Source organism: Pteropus alecto, unplaced genomic scaffold, assembly GCF_000325575.1.
Source record: "Pteropus alecto unplaced genomic scaffold, ASM32557v1 scaffold7, whole genome shotgun sequence".
Classification (NCBI taxonomy): Eukaryota; Metazoa; Chordata; class Mammalia; order Chiroptera; family Pteropodidae; genus Pteropus; species Pteropus alecto.
In genome coordinates, this window is record NW_006494614.1 from 42585275 (window position 1) to 42603253 (window position 17979).

A 17979-nucleotide genomic window follows, 5' to 3' on the forward strand; every position below is an offset into this window, starting at 1 on the left:
TGGAAGACTCTGAAGACCATCTTTCCTCCTTCTGTAATGCTGCTCTCCATTTGCTGTGATCCCCCTCCCAGCCTCATTCCTTAGCTGGGCCCCAGCACTGCCTTTTCCTGGGTCTTCTCACCCTGCCTTGCCCATTCCTACTCTCAGGGCCAGTTCCTGAGCACTGAGCTAACCAGAGTTTGGGAGAGCTCCTTATCCCCACCCACGGAGGGGCCCACCAGTGTCTGCCTCCCACCCCATAGTCACTGAGAGCCCCACGTGACCGAGGCAGATGTTTCCTGTCCCCAAGGGAATGCTGTGTCAGTGCCCAGGCAAGCCCCAGAGCTGACATCTTCCTGTCCAGCCATGGGACCCAACCTGTTCCTGCTGCTGCTCCTGGGACTAGCAGGTAAGGTTCAGATAGAGCTGAACTCTGGGCTCCATATATTCTGTTCCATGCCTAGAAATAATTACACTATTGTGGCAACAAGAACGTGTAGGGCCCAGAAGATAGACCTCTAGATGCCTGTGCTCCTTGTGCCAACTTCTGTCTAACATTCCCACATCCTTTCCTTCCCTAGGCCAGGGCTCAGCTGGCAGCATCCCTGAGGTGCTGCAGGCACCAGTGGGGAGCTCCATTGTGGTGCAGTGTCTCTACAGACTCCAGGACGTCAAGGCTCGGAAGGTGTGGTGCCGGTTTTTGCCGGAGGGGTGCCAGCCCTTGGTGTCCTCAGCTGTGGATCGCAGAGCCCCAGGACACAGCCGCCTGTTTCTCACTGACATGGGGAGTGGTCTGCTCCAGGTGGAGATGATTGCCCTGCGGGAGGAGGATGCTGGGGAGTACGGCTGTGTGGTGGAGGGAACCACCGGGCCCCAGACGGTGCATAGAATTACTCTAGACATCCTCCCTGCAGGTGAGTTATCCTAGGCCAGCCACAGCCCCTCTGACCTGCCCTCCCCACCCCAACATGCTTCTCTTGGGTCCTTGCGGGGAGGAGGTGGGACCTCTGGGGTAGAGGATTTGGGAGACGATAGCCTTCTGATGGCTCTACGGAGAACGGAAACCAAACTGGGTGAGAAGTCTGAGATAAAACAGCCAAACGAGGCCCCCTTCCCCCTCCTGCATAAGTGGGTCTCCCCATAGGAAGGCCTAGACTCCTCTCCCACTCATGGGCTTGGTCTTCTCATCCAGCATTTCTAAATTTTTTTTCCTTAGAAATATTTTAAACAAAATTTTAATTTGGGCATATCAACTTGAATTACTTTTTTATACCTTCTAGTTTTTTTTATTCCTGTAATAATGGGTTTGATGGCCTAAAAATTACTGAATTCATATCTTATTCATATTTTATAAGTCTTCACTGAGCATCTAGTATGTGTCTCACATACAGGCAGGGCATAAGCAATGCTGAATTACTTCAACTCATTCAGTTTTAAAAATGGGAGAAGTGTCATTAATATTAAGCTAATCTTTTCGACCCTAATTTCAGTATAGAAAGCATTTTATTTTTACAGATTTCATTCACAAAGCCTACAACTTTCTAATGTCTAAACATTAACTAAAAGAAAATTTTGAAATATTAAAATTTTTTTTTTCCCGAAAAATAGGATGTTGTAAAAAAATGTTCTAGAGGGAAAATAAGCTATCTGCTGAACTGCTGACATTTTTTCATATTTAGGTCTTCCTTTTCCCAAGTAATTTGTGCCCAATCCCCAAATAGTGAAATTGAGAAAGGCATTTTTCCTTCTCTTGATTTTTCTTTCATCTGTTAACTAAGAGGATGAACTAAGTTGTCATGGGATTCCCTCTCATCTCGAGTTCATGATTACTATTTTATATTATAAATATACTCCTGTTAATCCTAGTCATCTTTGTCCTCCTTCTTCCCTGACACTCTAAGATCTAAGAACTCAAGGTTATAATTCCTTCAATAGCATATGGTGACAAGACCAGTTACACCGGAAAAGGGGCAGGTAGACAGGTACCTGCAATAGTGCAGGTGTGGAGGACTCCAACAGCTGTAGAACATGGATGTTCAGGCAGGCAGGTAAAGCATGGTGTCCAGGGAGGAAGTGGGTGGTAGCTCAGGCAAACTTTTAGCTTCTGAGGTTCGTCCACAGTGGCTTAAAAGACACCAGGAAGGCAGAACATTCACAGCAAGATTGGGGCCACAGCACCTTTTATTCCTGGTTTGGCATGGGATGAGGAGTAAGAATGGTGAATCTCTCAGGAACAGGTTAAGGCCCCCATCCCAGAGGGTCTAGAATGATTGGCCAGTTTTCCAAGAGTGATCCTCAGGCCTAGGGAAGTCAACCTTGAGTCTCACAGCCATAAGCCGAACACATTGTAGGGATGACAGGAGACTTGTCAAAAAACAGTTTTAGGGTCTGAACAAAGCTCTCAGCAAGGCTCAGTTGGCATGTACCGCATTAGGGCTGACCCTGGAGTCCCTTAGATCCTTAGGGCAGAGCTCAGGTTGGGGCTCAGCCAGCCTGCAGCAGGTCAAATGGTGGCAGGTATGTGGAAAAGTCTAGCAGGCTGTGCTGAGGCCCCTTTGGAGACCAACTGATAAGAGCCAGGAGCAAGGTCACCAGTGAGGATGAGAGTGAAAAACCTATTCCATAATAGAGTAAGGATGTGGGCATAGATGACCCAGGGGGTGTTTCTTCAAAGTCTGAGCCACCTGATAAAACCACAGGGGTACAGAGGAGTGGGTAGTGGAGGAGAAATGCAGGGGGAAGGGGGTGGGAGCTTGTAGTAGAAGGGAAAGTGGGTATATTCATAATCAGGCAACATGCAGAGTTCCATTCCCTGGCCCCCAGAATCGTAGGCCCCTAAGGAATATCCCAAGCCCTCCCTCTCTGTTTTTTACTAAAAAAACCTCTTCTTCTTCAGCTCTACTCCATCATTTATCAAACCTCAACAGGCCCTTGAAGCCTGCCCACAATGGGTACATGCTCAGTAAACATTTCCTTCTGACTCAGCTCCTGGCCAGAAAGAGGAAGAAGAGGAAGAGAGCTATGGGATTGGCAGTCTGACTGAAGACCCTTCGTCAGACCCCGTAAGCAGTGTCAGCCCTCTAGAATCCACCCAGGATAAGAAAAGGTACTGAGAAAAACTGTGTCTGGGTGGCTGGGAAGAGGGTAGTGGTGAAGATATGGCTTGTTTAGAGCCCTGGAAAAAATCAAAGGGAAGACCTATGATTCCTTCCTCCCTTGGGGAACTTCTGATCAGGCAGGTAGACAGACAGACAGACAGACTGACAGACTTCTCTATCCCAGTTCAGCAATAGTCCTTTCATCCTAGTGGGCCTTCATCCAGGATACCCTGATAATATGTTTCTTTTTTTCCCTTCCCGAGCCTGCCTTTCTCATTCCATTCTAAAAATCTCCTCCCAACTGTGGCTCACCAAGAACTGCATCCTGTGCCACTGCTCCAAGATTCCTGGCAAGCAGCTCTCAGCTGGGTTCAGGACTAAGCTCAACTGTTCCTTTGTGTTCCTCAGCATCCCCTTAATCTGGGGCGCTGTGCTCCTGCTGGGCCTGCTGGTGGCAGTGGTGGTGCTGTTTGCTGTGCTGGCCAAAAGGAAAGGTAGGTGGCTGTCCATCCCCCTATCCCAGCATGGCTCCATGGATCCTATGTCAGCCAGTCTTGCAGTCAAGTCTAGGTCTGTATCTAGGTCTGCATCCCTACAGAGGGGCTTGTCTGGAATTTAGCCAGGGCCCTGAGACCCTAGAATTCCCATGACTGAAGGAAGGAGGGGAGGAAGGAGATTCAGTGGGAGCAGGCCTGGGGAAACACAGGAGCTGGAAAGGGTGGGGTGATGGGGTTGGAGATAGGGGGCTGGAGGAAAAGGAGAAAGTGCTTTGGGAGCTAGGGTGAGTGTCAAGGCAGATTTGGAAGGGAGTTGTGGAAGTAGTAAGTGCGTGGGGAGAGTCAGGACAGGTTGGGCTGGGAAGAGAGATGTGGAAAAGGTTTGGTGGTGGGAATGGGGAAGGTGAGTCTGGACTCAGAAAGAGGTTTCTGAAGGGAGTGAGGAGGTGGGCTTTGAGCCAGCACAGGAAGCAGACTGTGCTGCTGTCCTCTGTCTTTCCAGGGAACAGGCTTGCTATCTGTGGCCGATCCCAGAGCAGTGGAATTTCAGGCATGGTAAGAGGCCTCTCTGCAGGCTCCCAGGCAAATTCCCTCCATCTACCATTCTCACTGAGTGGTCCCAGGTCGATGGGGTAGAGAAAGAACCGGGACTCAGTTGGGGTCCAAACTATCTTGGCACCAATGGTCTCCCACCTTCCCACCTTGGTATCCTACCTTCCTAGGTTTGGGGAAAAATTTGGGGCTTGAAAATCTTCAAGAAGTCCTCTTGCCCACTGACAATCTCAGGATTTGAAAGGCAGAGCCAGTGTGGTCCTGAGCTTCCCAACGAAGGGAGCTGGGGCCAAGGAAGGTGTTCTCTCTGCCTGATTTGCTGGCTTTTGTTACAGGTGCCCTCCTCAGTGGTCCACCACATCAGTGACTCTGGACTGGCTGTAGATGGGCCGTCAGATGTACCATATGTTAGGCTCGACTCACCACCTTCCTTTGACAATACCACCTACACCAGCCTACCTCTTGAGCCCCCATCAGGGAAAACTCCACCCCCAGTCCCATCCTCATTGACCTCTCTGCCTCCTAAGGTCCTGATCTCTTCTAAGCCTGTCACATATGCTACAGTGATCTTCCCTGGAGGTGATAAGGGTGGAGGGGCCTCCTGGGAGCCAGCCCAGGATCCTCCTAATAGCAAGACTCCACCTAGTTAAGCCACTTACCACACTGTGTGCTCATAGAGGCAACCCCAGGAGGTCTTACTGTACATCCATCCGGTAAGCCAATGCCCTAGATCCTTAGCATATCAGAGCAACTAGGGATTTTAGAATCTAATCTAATGTCTTGACTTTTCTGAACTGGAAAGTGATGATTGGGTGTGACTGAGGTATCTTGGGGAAGCACCCTCCTCCATGCTGGTTCCTCTGCCATTACCCTGCTGGGCTAAATAAATTCTAAATGATGATATATGCATTCTTGATGGTTGAGAGGAAAGAGAAAGGCCTGAGTTTGACTATACAAAAGACCTGTGAACTGAAAAGACTCTGGTCTAGAGTTTATGCTGAACTATCTCCCCTTCCTGTCCTGCCAATGGAGAAGTGGTTTCATTACTTGCTCTGAATACTGCAATGAAGTTTGATTCAAGGGGAACCAAGAAAGCTTCTTCAAAAGTATTTCCTACATTTCTCATGATACCTGAAAGTATAGATTCATTTCCTCAAGCCTAGAAATCGCTTCTGCTTTCTGTCCTACAGCTTCTAAACAAGTGACATCTTCTGATGTGACAACATATGATGGGAGGAAGGGGATAATGATTAGTTAAAGGAGACTCAGAATAGATGAGGTTTGAGAAATGGGGCTGAAAAGAAACAAGAGTAAGGACAGAAACTGAATTATGCACCAAGACTATTCCTTGGCAGGACAAAGGGTTTTCAACTGCCAGAAGATAAAAGAATTTTGCAGACATCAGTATCACCAGAGTTGGCTCTCTCTCAACTTGGTGGCCATCTGGCAAGACTATTCCTTTTGGATGGAAGTCTAGAGCTTGGGAAGAGCCCAGTGGAGAAAAGGCATGGGAATGGGGGTAAGGGGAATGGATGGCAAGGCTGTGGTTATGATTAAACGTAAATGAAAGCTAGTCCAGGCAGGGCATGGGAGGGCCTTTAAGACCTTTGCTAAGATTTCTTCTGAAAACTGTTCAATTTGAAAATATTTGGCCTTTTCGAGGTGAGAAACTTAAGTGGGAAGGATGAAGTGCTCAGGAATGCAGTTGTCTTATAATCACGGAGAGATAGGCATAAAGAGGTTTTCACCATCTGGAGGGGCTCTAAAGCTTGGTCTAGGCACCTCAGGAGAAGGGACAGGGCAGGAGCTGTGCCCAGAACTCCAGCTGTGTAAGCCTAGTGATGCTATTTTTAGGGACCTCTGGCAGGATGTTCTGAGCTACCCCGATAGTCTTAGCCTGTGACAGAACCTAAATTTATTTCTGTCCCTTGTGGAAGCATCAAGCTGCTCACCAATCAACTAAGCCTTGGTTTTCTTTGGCTAAGATGACTGAGGACTTGACTAGTGGGGAGGTGAAGGGGTGTAGAGTCAGATAGAGTGATGAGGAAGGGCAGAATAAAGTCTAAAAGGAACCCTCCTGGGAAAAACTTACCCTAATCTAAATGTATTTTGAACTTTTAGAGCCTGACAGAAGCAAAAGTATATCTAGTAGTACAAAAGAAAATACTAAGGAAGATAATCAATTGGTTGGTAGAGAAGAAGGAAGGAGGGGAGGGAAATACATTAATTCCATCGTTGCTCATGAAAGTCTATGGATACCATCCAAAGTCATAGTTATATGAGTGACATTTAAGATGAAAATACTGACATAAATTTTATCATAAGAAACACATGAAAATAAAGCAAAGAAAACTCAGGCGACATAGTGAGACAATTACTTCATATCAGAACCTTTGGAATTCAGCTAAAGTAGTTCTCAGAGGAAAATTCACACCCTTAACAAGAATTAAGCATCTTATTCAAATAACTAGTTAATTTTAAAGAAGAAAAATGATGTAACTAATACATAAATAAAATAAAATTAAATAAAAAAGAGACAAAGTGTTAACTGACTTACTCAAAAGAAGGATGAAATAAAAAATAACAAGGGGAACTTAATCACAGATATAATGACAGTGAAAACTAATGAGAATATTTTGTCCTGGTGGAGGTGGTGGAGTAAGAATGACTGTGAAGAGGCTGGAAAGACTTTTTGGGGGTGATTGTAATGTTTTCTATCCTAATTGTGGTAGTGGTTACATGTATGTATAGATTTGTCAAACCTAACATTAAAATAGGTACATTTCCTTGAATGTAAATTATATTTTGATACAGTTGATTTAAAAGTACTTAAAAGACCATTGGGAAACCATCAAAATAATCTTAGGAAAAAACTCTTTAAAGCAGTGGTCCTCAATCTTTTTGGCATCAGAGACCAGTGCTTTTATGAGAATCTAATGCCCGATGATGTGAGGTGGAGCTGAAGTGGTGATGCTAGCTCTGGGGAGCAGGTGCAAATACAGATGAAGCTTCGCTCACTTGCCCGCCTCTCATTTGCTGTGTGGACCGGTTCTTAATAGGCCATGGTCAGTACTGGTCTGTGGCCCAGTGGGGGGCGTAGTGGGGGGTTGGAGACTGCTGCTTTAAAACATTGTACAAAACTAGAAGCCATAAAAGAATTCATATATATATATATATACATATATATATATATTAAAAGTGATACATTAAGATAAATTAAGAAAAGACAGATATGAAAATAGATTAAACATTCCAATTAAAAGGCAGAGACTGGCAGAATGGATTAAAAAACATATAAGCCAACTATATGCTGCCTACAGGAGACAAACTTTAGATTCAAAAATATAAGAAGTTGAAAGTAAAAGGATGGAAAAACATATATCATGCAAACTAACTAAAGAGAGTTGGAGTGGCTATACTAATATCAGACAAAATAGACTTACAGACAAAAAATTGTTACCAAAAAAGGACAGTTTATAATGATAAAACTCAGTTCATTGAGAAGATATAACAATTATGAACATATGTATACCTAACAGCAAAGTTTCAAAATACATAAAACAAAAACTGACAGAACTGAATGGAAAAATAAATAAACAGTAACAGTTGTAGACTTCAATATCCCATTTGCAATAATGGATAGAACAAGTAAATAGAATATCAACAAGGAAATAGTAGACAAGAACAACATTATAATTAACTTAGACCTAACAGACATCTGTAGAACACTTCACCACCAACAGCAGAATACACATTTCTTCTCAAGTGTATACACAACATCCTCCAGGACAGACCACATGTTTGACCATAAACAAGTTTTAATAAATTTAAGGGACTGAAATCATACAAAGTATGTTTTCTGATTATAATGGAATGAAATTAGAAACAACAGAAGTAAATTTTGAAAACTCACAAATATATAGAAATATAACAACACATTCCTAAATAACAATGGGTCAAAGAAGAAATCACAAGAGAAATTAGAAATACTTTGAAATGAATGAATACAAAAACATGATATACCAAAATTTAGGAGATGAAGCAAAGTCAGTGCTTAAAAGGAAATCATGGTGAAAAAGTAGGATTTGTGCCAGGAATGCAAGGTTGGTTCTACATATGAAAATGAACATGATCCTTTCAATAGATGACAGAAAAAGCATTTGACAGAATCTAATGCCTTGTCATGATAAAAACATTCAATAAACTAGGAATTACAGGAAATTTCCTTAATCTGATAAAGGACATTCACAAAAAAACCTCACAGCTAACATCATACTTAAAAGTAAAAAACTGAAAGCTTTCTCTCTAAGACTGAACATAAGACAAGAATGTTCACTCTTGCCACTTTTATCTATCATTGAATGAGAGGTTCCAGCAAGTGCAATCAGGCAAAGAAAAGAATTAAAAGGCATTCAGATCGGAAAGGAAGAAGTAAAATTATTTGTTTGCAGATGACATAATCTTGTATATAAAAAACCTTAAGAAACCCACAAAAAAACTTTGGGCTAATAAATGAGTTCAGAAAAGTTTCAGGGTACAAAATCAATATACAAAAATCTATTTTATTTCTATACAATAGCAATGAATAATTCAAAAATGAAATTAAGAAAACAATTCTGTTTACCATAGTAACAATAAGAATAAAGTATTTAGATATAAATTTAACAAAAGAAGTATAAGACTTGTACTTTGAAAACTATAAAACATCATTGAAAAAAGTTAAAGACCTAAATATATGGAAAAGGTATATGCTACTTTCATGGATCAGAAAACTTAATATTGTTAAGATAGCAATTCTCCCCACATTGATTTACAGATTCAACACAATCTCTATCAAAGTTACAGCTGTCCTTTTTGTGGAAATTGGTCCTAAAATTTATTTAGAAATGTAAGGGATCCAGAATAGCCAAAACAATCTTGAAAAATAATAATAAAGTTGGAGGACTCACACTTCCTGATTTCAAAACTTACTACAAAGCTACAATAATCAAGACTGTGTGTACTGGAATAAAGATAGACATATAGACCAATGGAATAAAATTGAGAATTCAGAAATAAACCCATAGATTTAATAAAACCATACATCAACAAGAGTGTTAAGTTATTTAAATGGAAATAGTCTAACAAATTGTACTGAGACAAGTGGATATCCACACACAAAAGAATGAATTTGGAAACTTACCTCACACTACATGCAAAAATTAACTCAAAATGAGTCAAAGACCTAAATGTAAGAGCTAGAACTATAAAACTCTTAGAAGAAAACAGGAGTAAATCTTTATGACCTCAAATTAGGCAATGGTTCCTAAGTTATGATACTTAAAGTACAAGTAACCTATTCAAGAAAAAAAAGAGATAAATTAGACTTCATGAAAACTAAATACTTTGTGCTGCAAAACAATACTATCATGGAAGTGAAAAGACAACTCACAGAATGAGAGAAAATATTGGTAAGTCAAATCTCATAAGAATCTAGTATCCAGGATATATGAAAAACTCTTTAAGTTTGACAATAAAAAGGCAAATAACCCAATAAAAAATGGGCAGAGTATTTAAATAGACATTTTTTCCAAGAAGACAGACAAGTGGCCAATAAGCTCATAAAAATGGTCAACATGATTAGTTATTAAGAAAATGCAAATCAACACCACAATGAGATACCACTTTTCATATCCACTAGAATGGCTATAATTAAAAAGACAATTACAAGTGTTGGTGAGGATATGGAAAACTGGAACCCTCACACATTGCAGGTGGGAATGTAAAAAATGTAAAATGGTACAGTAACTTTGGAGAATAGTTTGACAGTCCCTTAAAAGTTAAACAGAGTTTCTATATGACCTAACAATTCCTAGATATATAACCACGAGAATTGAAAACATATGTTCATATAAAACTTATACATGAATGTTTATAGTAGCATTGTTCATAATAGCCAAAAATAGAAATAACCCAAATGTCCATTAAGTGATTAATGGATAAACAAAATGTGGCATATCCATACAACAGAATTTTATTCAGCCATAAAAAGGAGTGCTACAACAAGGATGAACCCTGAAAAGACTATGTATGCTAAGCGAAAGAAGTCAGACATAAAAAGCCACAAATTATTCCATTTATATGAAATGTCCAGAATAGATAAATCTACAGAGACAGAAAGTACACTAGTGGTTACTAGGGGTTCGGGGAAGGGGGACTTAGGAATGACTGCTAATGGGCACAGAGTTCCTTTTAGGGTAATAAAAATGTTCTGGAGTTAGTAGTAATGGTCGCACAACTTTGTGATACACTAAAAGCCGCTGAACTGCATACCTTAAAAAGGTGAATTTTATCTTAATAAAATTCTTTAAAAATTGCCAAAGGTAAATAAATGCCAAAACAAACAAACAAACAAAAAACCAAAGGGAAAAGGAAAGTGCAATACAGTATGCCTTTTTAGTACCATTGTGGGAAAGGATACAGTGAAAGGTATAGTGAATATTTACTATTGCTTGCATGTGCATAGAATAATTTTTCAAGGATATTCAAGGAAGTAGTAACACAGATCTGGGGAGGGGAACCGGCAGCTAGAGGACAGGAATGGGAAAGACTTTCACTGTTATACACTTTTGTTCCTTTGGAATTTTGTGCCACACAAATGTATTATCTGTTTTTAAATATAAAAATTAAATTGATAATAATAGCCAACATTTACTGAGTGCTTACTATGTACCAAGTACTGTTCTAGCACATTATATTTAATTATGAAATGTTCTTTTGCTCTATCTTTAATCCTCATTTACAGAAAAGGAAAGCGAAACATAAAAAAAATAAATTCTATGATGAAAGTAACAAAACTAATAAGTAGCAGAGTTAAAATTTGAACTCAGACTACCTGGCTTCTAAGTTCTTTCTCCTGACTACTGCTCTATATTGTCTCTCAGAAATTTAAAGCAGTGGAGTACAAGGACTGGGACTGTGGGTGAGAAGGAGAAAGGAAGGAGGGATAAGAGACGGAGGAATGGAAAGAGGAGGAGAAGGGATTTGACGGGGAGGAAGAAGGGTAACAAGAGGAGGGAGAAAAGGGGGAGAAGGAAAGGGGAAGGAGGGTATGTACAGACTAGACAGAATGATTTAAAGGGCAAGTACAGACCTCTCTACTCAAACATCTCCCTGTGGTTCCTTAAAGTTCTGATCTTGGTCATTTGAACAGAATACTGAAGACTGGGTACAGGATAACTTACTATAGCCTAGGTCTCATGAAAGCCTCTATAGCCTAGTGGTTAAGAGCATAGATTCTGGAATCAAACTGGAGTTAGAATCCCGCTCCACCATATTGTGCCTGTGTTTCTTGGAGTAAAACCTTTCTAAGCTTCAGTTTCTTCATCTGTAATATGGGGATAAAAAAAGTGCTTGCTTCACAGAGTTGTTATAAAGATTTAAAGAATGTATTTCAAGCACTTAGCAACAGTGCCTGGCACAGAGTAATTGAATGATAAATGGTAGCTATCATAACATTAGTTAACTGCCTCTGTGAACAATAGACGATTGAATTAGAAAGTGTAAAAATCAGTGAGAAGAGCATGCTCTGTGGAAGAAAGATCATCAAACAGATAAAGGCCAAAGAGAGCATCTCCAAAAGGGAAGAATAAAGAAGAGAGCTTGAGTCATATACACTCTGGCAATTTCACAATGTCACATAGGAATGCCCAAAACACACAGTGCAAAGGAGAAATAGATTCCCACTATGTACCTCTCAAAAGATTCTTTGACTTCTTAGCAGCCCATTTCCACACCTGTACCAAAAGAGGGCAACACCAAAGCATTGTCACTGCCAGCCTTCCTTAGGTAATGACAACCTCTTTATTAGGGCTGTGTTTTCTATATGTTAATGGATCCTACCTTATATGAGATAGAATCAGTTCATCTCAAAGCCTCTCAGGCCTCTGGTCTACCCCTGGTTTAAATTTCTCCACGGTTGTGCTAATGACAGTTCAGAGTTAGGAAAGATCTAAGTTTCACACTTCAAAAACATAGGTTTTTATTTTGACAAAGATATAGATAGTGGTGACTGTAAAAGGCTAGTATATTTAATTTGTGCACTATACTGTATCTTAAAAAGGAGAATTTGGGGCATTTCTTTGTGTTATATACAATAAGAGAGTCATGATCCCTTCAGATGATTTTTTTTTCATTTCAACATGTACATTCTTGAGTTTCTTCTTCATTCCTATTCTCTTCGACATTAGCCACTCTGTCAAATCCTGAAACAGAGAATATCACAAACACAAAGAATGTTCTCAGCAATGACAACTTTAACTGGCGATCCTGGAGAAAGGAAAACACTGCTGGGTCCCAAGGCAAGGCATTGTCTTATTTCCTCTCTTTTTCTTGCCCATATCTTACCATTTACCTTCATAGACATTAGATTGTGATTTCTAAGGCCTTCTTTCTCCCTTAGTGACTATCCAGATACTCCAAGGGAACAATCTAGTTGTTTAAGCTGGGATCAAGGAGTAACTTTCTATGCTTAAGGATTCCAGATGTTGAAACAAAGGTCTAGGAGAAGCTCTTACATTATTTAACAATATAAGGGATCCCTGACTGTTCAGGCTGGGTCCAGCACTAGTAAGAGGACAATAAATACCTCTGAAGCACAGACTAACTCCTTATATCTGTGTGTCCCTTCTTACTCTGGAGGTGATTGCTTGTGTGTAAGAATCTGAGACTATCTTTATGTCTCTCAGACAAGGGTTCCAGGAAGGAATGCTTACTCTGTATTCTTAAATTTCCTTCAGTAGAGTTGACTTCCTCCAAGAATTCTCTCTCTTCCCAAATCTTAATCAGGCAGGTGTCAAAAGGTCTGAAGATGTTAGTCAAGGACATGGATTCTCTCTTTCCATATCTCATTACAGAGGCTTTAAGGTCAGAGACCCACTGATGATAGACAGGGCAGGTCACACATCGACAGAAGAACTCCTTAAAGTACTGAGAAGAAAGGTCCGTGAGCTCAGGGATCAGGACCTTCTCCCCCCAATCTACACTATACCAGAACTTACAGCAGTCCCCACTCAGCATAACCACTCAGGGCTGGGGAAACAGGAGGGGCTACTGATGGCAAAGTAGGCCCAGACACTTGGTTTGAGGTACAGAGGGACTGGAATGTCTTAGACTTGGAAGGCTGTAGTGAGATATATCAAATTATAATGTTTTAATGGTATTGGGTAGTAGCCGTGCAAAAGCTTCCACCTTTGGAATCCAGTCCTGATACACATACAAGAATATCTGAGAGAGTACATGTGGTAGATGGAAAGACTTTCCAGGTGGAGAAACAAAAAGGGTTCCAGGGTAAAAAGAGACAGAGGCAGCAAAGAGAAGAATGAGGGAAAGATGTAGCTGTCAGGAGTAGCACAGGGTCAAAGTATAACTTAGGTGTTAGTTGAAGGACAGAGGAGAAACAGGTACCTTGAGGATTTGATTGTGAGTCTCTGGGGGAATATGCATGAAGACATCTTCTGGCATTTTCTGTAAAATTAGCACGTGGCACTCTAGGAATCGGACAAAGCCATGTGAACCAAACAGTGAGGCATTGGTTCTTTTCACCAACTGGCGAGCCTTGCAGAAGTGATGCTCAAACAGGCTCCACTGTGAGTCCTGGGCAAACCTGGAGGGAAAGAATAACAGCTCTCAGCTCTGTCCTCTGCTTAACAACCATGGTTCTTTCACAGAGCCATCATTTCTTTAAGGCTCCAAGACCTCCTGCATAGTTAAGAATTGTGATGCTGGAAAGTAGCCAAAGCTACTAACTCACATGCAAGAAGACCAATGATATTGAGCCTTGCCATAGGTTATCTAGCACTTAAATGTAACCCTAAACTTAACCCTCAACCTATAGATCTAAACCTGTTAAGGGACAAGAATAAAAGAATTCTTCTAATAAGAAAGTAGAGGGATAGGAGGTGAAAGGTCTTTAGAAGTGGGTTAGAGATGTGAAATAGTTCTGCCTAGAGGGGTCAAAGGTGATAGCTTAAACAATTTCAGGGGGTCCTTAAATTTCTACCCTTTCCCATAGACCCAGAGTAAGACTCTGGTACCCCATATTACCACATGGCCAGAGAGGAGTGGACCCCCAGCATGACATTGCTCTGAGAGGTTAGAATGCAGTTGTGCTCATAGTGCTGAATGAAACTCAGACACTCCTCAAAGGGCCGACACAACAATCCTGTGGACAGAGAAGGCAACCAGATTAGTTAGTAAAGCTGTCCACGTAGGAACCTGTATAGAAGAAGGTGTGTGGTACAGGGGAGGAGACAATATCTGAAAGGTGGATACCCTGAATCACAATGTGGTTCCTATACTTTAAAGAAGGTGTGTGGTACAGGGGATACCCTGAATCACAATGTGGTTCCTATACTTTATGGAGCCAGGGACTAGGAGCAGAGGCCATGCCAGAAGGACATGCTCCTGACTGTCTGTGTTCCAAACCTACGTCCTTATCTGAGGTCTGAATCCCTCAGGAGTACAATAGAGCCTTGCACAAGATGTACCTTTTCCATAGAGCAGCAGATCCAAGCAAGCAGAATAGAAGCAGGCCAGGCTAAGGACTTCATGGCCCTGGGAAATGAGCTCCCACTGACTCTCCAGCACGTGGACACACAGGTCAAATCTGCCAAGAGACAGAGTCACTGGGTCCAGCTAGAGAGTTAGGAGTTTGGTTCAGGGGAGGAGGAGATCTTATACCTTCAACGCAGCCTAACGTTCCCTGGATCTCCTCCCCATAGCTCTATTTATATAGAAAGCATCTGTGCCTGGGAACAGAGCTGTCTCTAAACAAAGGAAGTGGGGAAATGCCTCTGAGACAGTTTTGAGGGTCTCGAACTACTGCAATTCTCTATCTCCCTAAAGAAAAAGAAAAGAAAAGAAAAGAAAAAAGAGTATGTAGCAGCTCAGACTCTGCACTTTCTAATCCAGACCCTCACACTTAAGACAATGTTTCCTGTAATGACTAGAGAAGAGACAGCTCTGGTTGTGGAAATGAACAGCTTCTCCCTCTCCACTCCAAATTCCTCTGAGAGATCATACCCTCCCCTCTTAGGCAACATATACAAGTGACAGAAAATGATCTTAATACTTTTTCTTCAGAAATGCAGATCTGAAGAGAACTGAGAGAACCAGATTCTCCAGAGCTGGTTTCCTGAGGTGTCTGCATATCTCACAAGCTTGAAAACCTAAGGAGGTAAAAGAGCATTGTGTGAGGTCTAGCTGTGAGCCTGGCCTCCCTAAAAGCCCAAGGCCCCCCAGCCCCAAGCCCCATTACCCAGCTTGATGGAGAAGTCAAGATGGCCGAGGCAGAGTTTGGTGTAGGCCAAGGCCTGCATAAGCTGAGCTGTGGCAAACAATCCCTCCCTGGAGAACCAACAGAGGCTGCTTTTCTGAATGGCTATCTGCTCGCAGTGCAGCCACTGCTCCCTGTCACCCATGTTCTGAGAGAACTGGGAGAGAGCCACATAGGTAGAGACAACCTGCGGGGCAACAAACATGGGGCAAGATATTCTGAGCGTACATTCATGCTACATTTCCATCTTGTCCTTTCCTGCGTAAGTGTTCTCTCTGGTGCCTTCCTGCTCACTCAGTCAGGACTCCTGGTGTCGCTGCCACTCACCTCCACTCCAGCTATGACAACATGCACCTTCTCACCCCTACATATCTAATTTGATCATTCTCACTGCCTGTTCTTTAAACAAACCACTTTCTCTACCTGCCCCTCTTCTTTTTCTCCAATCCAAGCCTTTCCCTTTCAAAACACTGGCCAAAACTCTTCCATGTTTTCTCTAATTAAGGACTCTGATTCTTGCTCTTAGAGCTCTTCAGAACTGCTGCTGTATCTCTGTATTAACTACATGCACATTTGATGTAGTTTATGACTTCCTTCTTGAAACACTGTTTTCACTAGGTTTGCAGGACACCACGCTCTCTTGGTTTTCTTCCTGTCTCTCTGCAACTTCTTAGGTTCTTTTGCTGGTTTCTCATGACTCTGATCTCTTTACATTGGAGCTGTTAACTCAGTCCTTGGACCTTTTCTCATACCCTTGGTGATATCACTTAGTCATGGCTTTAAATAACATTTACACACTGATGATTCCATATTCCTATTTCCATCCCAGACCTCTCCCATGAACCTCACACTTACATTTTCAACTGCCTACTCAGCATCTCCACCTAGATGTCTAATGGACATCTCGAATTAAACAAATCTGGCTCCCAATCTTCCCTCAAATCTGTTTGTTCTGCAAACTTCCCCATCCCAATTAAGAGCATCTCTACCCCTCTAGAAGTCCAGATTGCAAATCTTGGGATTATCCTTGACTCTTCTTTCTCTCACACATCCATGAACTGACCTATGAATGAATCCTGATGGCTCTCTCTTGACAGAAGACCCCATTTCTTCTGACATCACAATAATCCAAGCCAACCATCTCTTGCCTGTATTAATGCAATAGCTTCTTAACTGGTCTCCCTGCATCCTCTCTTGCCCCCTTCAGTTTATTCTCAATATAGTGGTCAGAATGAACTTATTAAAATATAAGTAGATCTTGTCACTCTTCTCAGAACCCAGTAATGCCTTTCCATCTTCTTGAGAGAAAGAGAGCGAGAGAGTGAGCAAGCGAGAGATACTAAAATTAGGAAGACACATTTCTCTTCCTTCTTTTTTCTTAAGTCAGCAATTCTAATCCTTTGTTAGATCACGAACTTCTTTGAGAATCTAATGAAAGCTATGACCCCTTCCCTACTCCCACTCCACTCCCCAAATGCTCTTTTGAACAAACAGAAAGTTCTAAATTCAGTTCAGGAAGTTCACAGATAGCCTCATGCTTGGAAAACCCATCTATAAACTGCAAGTTGAGAAATCCTAGTCAAACATATGATCAGTGGTATCCTGTTAAGTCTGGGCTATTGTGGAACCATGCAAAAGCCAAGAACCTTGCAGAGTCTCTCTTCCTGGCATTACAGGTTTCTGAGTGAGGTCTGGAGGTAAAGCAGGTACTTGTTTACCTGGGCTTCATTTGCGAACTCCTCGGCTGAATTCTTCTGCATAAGAGCAGCCAAGCAGGCAAACCTGCGGCTGCTGGCTGTGGCCTCCAGGTTATAGAGCTGCCAGAGCAGGGAGAGGCAGTGCACCTGCTGCTGCAGGGCTGCCAACTTCTTCTTACTATCGTGAAGCAGAGGGTGGTTAGCATATCCTTATTATTTACTAGTGCCCAACCACCCCTTCCTTCTCCCCTCCGAAGAAATCCAAGGCTACTCACCATGGGGCCATCTACACACTTCCAAACTCAGAAATATTTCTGGGATCTCACTACTTCTAACCCCAGATGCCTTTTAACTCATCCCTCTTGACCAGGAAGAGTTCAGACAGGTTTTTAAAGAAGCTTTATTCTTTGAGTTGCTTTTTGGTTGAATATATTTCCTATAAATTATTATAGCTCAATAACTAGGTAGCAATTTTGTTTTTATATATCAGAGAATATTAAATTGCTACCTAGTTATATATCTCTATCTATCTATCTATCTATCTATCTATCTATCTATCTATCATCTATCTATCTATCTAATCATCTATCTTTGAAAGAGACAGGGTAACACAACACTCTGAAAACAAAAGTCCTCATTCTGTTACATTTAATTGGCCAGGGCAGTAAGATAGAACTAGAACTGCCTGTGATATGGTTGAAAAGAGGAGTCTTAGGTCAATATGGCAAAACTCTAGGCTGGGTCCTAGTTTAGTTCTCTGTGGCCCTAAAAGAGACCAGGGCACTTGACCAGGCTTCTCACTTCTCACTAGGGTTGTTAGGAGGTTGGTTCAGGGAACAGGA

At 41.8% G+C, this 17979-nt stretch overlaps 2 protein-coding genes across 3 annotated transcripts; one reads left to right on the top strand and one right to left on the bottom strand.

Moving 5' to 3' along the window:
* Window positions 1-345: 345 nt before the first annotated feature.
* Window positions 346-4951, top strand: TREML1 (triggering receptor expressed on myeloid cells like 1). The gene is made up of 6 exons (XM_025042868.1): window positions 346-388; window positions 561-893; window positions 2980-3085; window positions 3486-3571; window positions 4077-4129; window positions 4462-4951. Exons 1-6 carry the CDS (start codon window positions 346-348, stop codon window positions 4774-4776), a joined length of 936 nt encoding a protein of 311 aa, XP_024898636.1. The 3' UTR covers window positions 4777-4951.
* Window positions 4952-12066: 7115 nt separating this feature from the next.
* On the bottom strand, window positions 12067-17973 carry LOC112474606 (adenylate cyclase type 10-like). Of its 2 annotated transcripts, XM_025042826.1 has the most exons (8): window positions 17159-17973; window positions 15423-15627; window positions 15237-15333; window positions 14653-14771; window positions 14210-14327; window positions 13571-13769; window positions 12880-13093; window positions 12067-12369 (listed from the first exon to the last, which is right to left on the bottom strand). In XM_025042826.1, the coding sequence occupies exons 1-8, from the start codon at window positions 17198-17200 to the stop codon at window positions 12302-12304; spliced, it is 1062 nt and encodes a 353-aa protein (XP_024898594.1). In that variant the 5' UTR covers window positions 17201-17973; the 3' UTR covers window positions 12067-12301. The 2 variants fall into 2 exon arrangements, with proteins under 2 accessions (XP_024898594.1, XP_024898593.1); XM_025042825.1 differs by lacking the exon at window positions 12067-12369 and having other exon boundaries at window positions 12441-13093.
* Between the last annotated feature and the right edge of the window lie 6 nt (window positions 17974-17979).

Bases quoted from the DNA above. Each gene is read 5' to 3' on its own strand.
- TREML1 (XM_025042868.1), top strand. From the start codon at position 346: ATGGGACCCAACCTGTTCCTGCTGCTGCTCCTGGGACTAGCAG. The intron at 389-560 runs GTAAGGTTCAGA...TTCCTTCCCTAG, and splicing joins GCTGCTCCTGGGACTAGCAG to GCCAGGGCTCAGCTGGCAGC. The intron at 894-2,979 runs GTGAGTTATCCT...CTGGCCAGAAAG, and splicing joins TCTAGACATCCTCCCTGCAG to AGGAAGAAGAGGAAGAGAGC.
- LOC112474606 (XM_025042825.1), bottom strand. From the start codon at position 17,200: ATGCAGAAGAATTCAGCCGAGGAGTTCGCAAATGAAGCCCAG. The intron at 14,328-14,652 runs GTACATCTTGTG...CTCTGTCCACAG, and splicing joins TCTGCTGCTCTATGGAAAAG to GATTGTTGTGTCGGCCCTTT. The intron at 13,770-14,209 runs GTAATATGGGGT...CTTTCCCTCCAG, and splicing joins CACTCCTCTCTGGCCATGTG to GTTTGCCCAGGACTCACAGT.